At 45.3% G+C, this 1,427-nt stretch overlaps 1 protein-coding gene across 1 annotated transcript in view; it reads left to right on the forward strand.

Moving 5' to 3' along the window:
* LAMA3 (laminin, alpha 3) overlaps nt 1–1,427 on the forward strand; it is a 368,228-nt gene that overhangs the window by 272,010 nt on the left and 94,791 nt on the right. The window contains exon 38 of the mRNA XM_006835121.1: nt 940–1,170. Coding sequence (XP_006835184.1) covers nt 940–1,170 — 231 coding nt within the window. The remainder of the gene's footprint in view (nt 1–939; nt 1,171–1,427) is intronic.

Here is a 1,427-nt window from a genome sequence, read left to right on the forward strand (position 1 = left end):
CAGCGCCACTCCTTTGTATTCTCAGATAAGCAACTTTTCTCTGGTCACACAACTTGCAGGGTTACAAGCTGAGATAGGAACCCAGGCATGTGTATATTAGCACCCTACACTTCACATTTGAAACAACAGGTCACAGAAGACCTGGAATCCTTCAGTAAATGATGAAAATTCCTGTATCATCAGTTATGTAAGAGAGAGGTAAAAATGAGGGCCGCCATTGCCAGAAGGGTCTGCTAGCTGATGCCAAGGCTATTGTTTGCTCAAAGCTGCTTCAGAGTTTTAGCCTCTGGACAAGAGCTATGTCCTTCACTTCTTTATGGGATTTCCCACTTTGTTAACGGCAGTGGGCTGCTGTGCTGAACTGTTGGTATGAACTGTAAGATCAGTGGTTCAAGCTCACCAGCTGCTCCTAGGAAACCCTATATGGGGTCGCTATTGGTCAGAACTAACTTGATGGCACACAACATCAATATATAAGAGAATTTATAATATTGCTTTTATTACAATAATGAGTGTGTGTTTGTTTGCAAAACAAGATTGTATTTTCTGTCAGAATTACATTTATTTCTTGTATCTTCCTCACTCACCTTATTTTTGCACAGACAAAAGTACATTTTAAAATATGTGTGGGGCGGGTGGGGAAGGAAAAAAATAAAATATGTATAACACTGGGAAAATTATTTTGTTTTGTAGCTCCTTGTTTCTTGTTTTCTTCATGTACTTCTTTGTTTTGGCTTCTCCTGGGACCCTCTCTTCTTGGCAATAACCTGGCACAGCTGAGTTCAGAATGTAAATACTGGCTACTTAACCATGTTTCCTTTCTTTGTCCTTAGGGAGGTTAGATGTCTTTCCTTTGATTCACTGGGGGCACATGCCTCCTTGAGCCCCTGGAGGTGAGCACTCCTGAGGGAGCCCTTGTCCTTCTGTTTGTACTTACAGGGGAACTTCAGACATGCAGGCAGCAGCGCGCCGGTGTCTCGGGAAGAGCTGATGACAGTGCTGTCTAGACTGGAAGGTGTGCGCATCAGAGGCCTCTATTTCACCGAGACGCAGCGGCTCACCCTGGGCGAGGTGGGGCTGGAGCAGGCCTCCGACTCAGGAAGGGGAAGTGTAGCACATCATGTAGAGATGTGTTCCTGCCCCCCCAGCTATACTGGTGACTCATGCCAGGTAGGAAATTTCCCTCTACTGTAACATTTCCAGAGGGGACTTCTGGGATGGGCTCTTTCTGGCTGCTGGCCAGCACTGCAGGACAGTTTGGACACCCGTGTCCATTGTATATGCTTCTTCTGGGCATGGCTTGCATTTTACCTAGAGTACCTTCAGGTGTTAAATACACAAGAGAAATGAAAAGTATCTCAAAAGGTACAGGAAATAACCACAGAGGATTAGAGTGGAGAGGGAAGCGTCCAGCTGATAAGAAGAGA

Source organism: Chrysochloris asiatica, unplaced genomic scaffold (assembly GCF_000296735.1).
Source record: "Chrysochloris asiatica unplaced genomic scaffold, ChrAsi1.0 scaffold00015, whole genome shotgun sequence".
Classification (NCBI taxonomy): Eukaryota; Metazoa; Chordata; class Mammalia; order Afrosoricida; family Chrysochloridae; genus Chrysochloris; species Chrysochloris asiatica.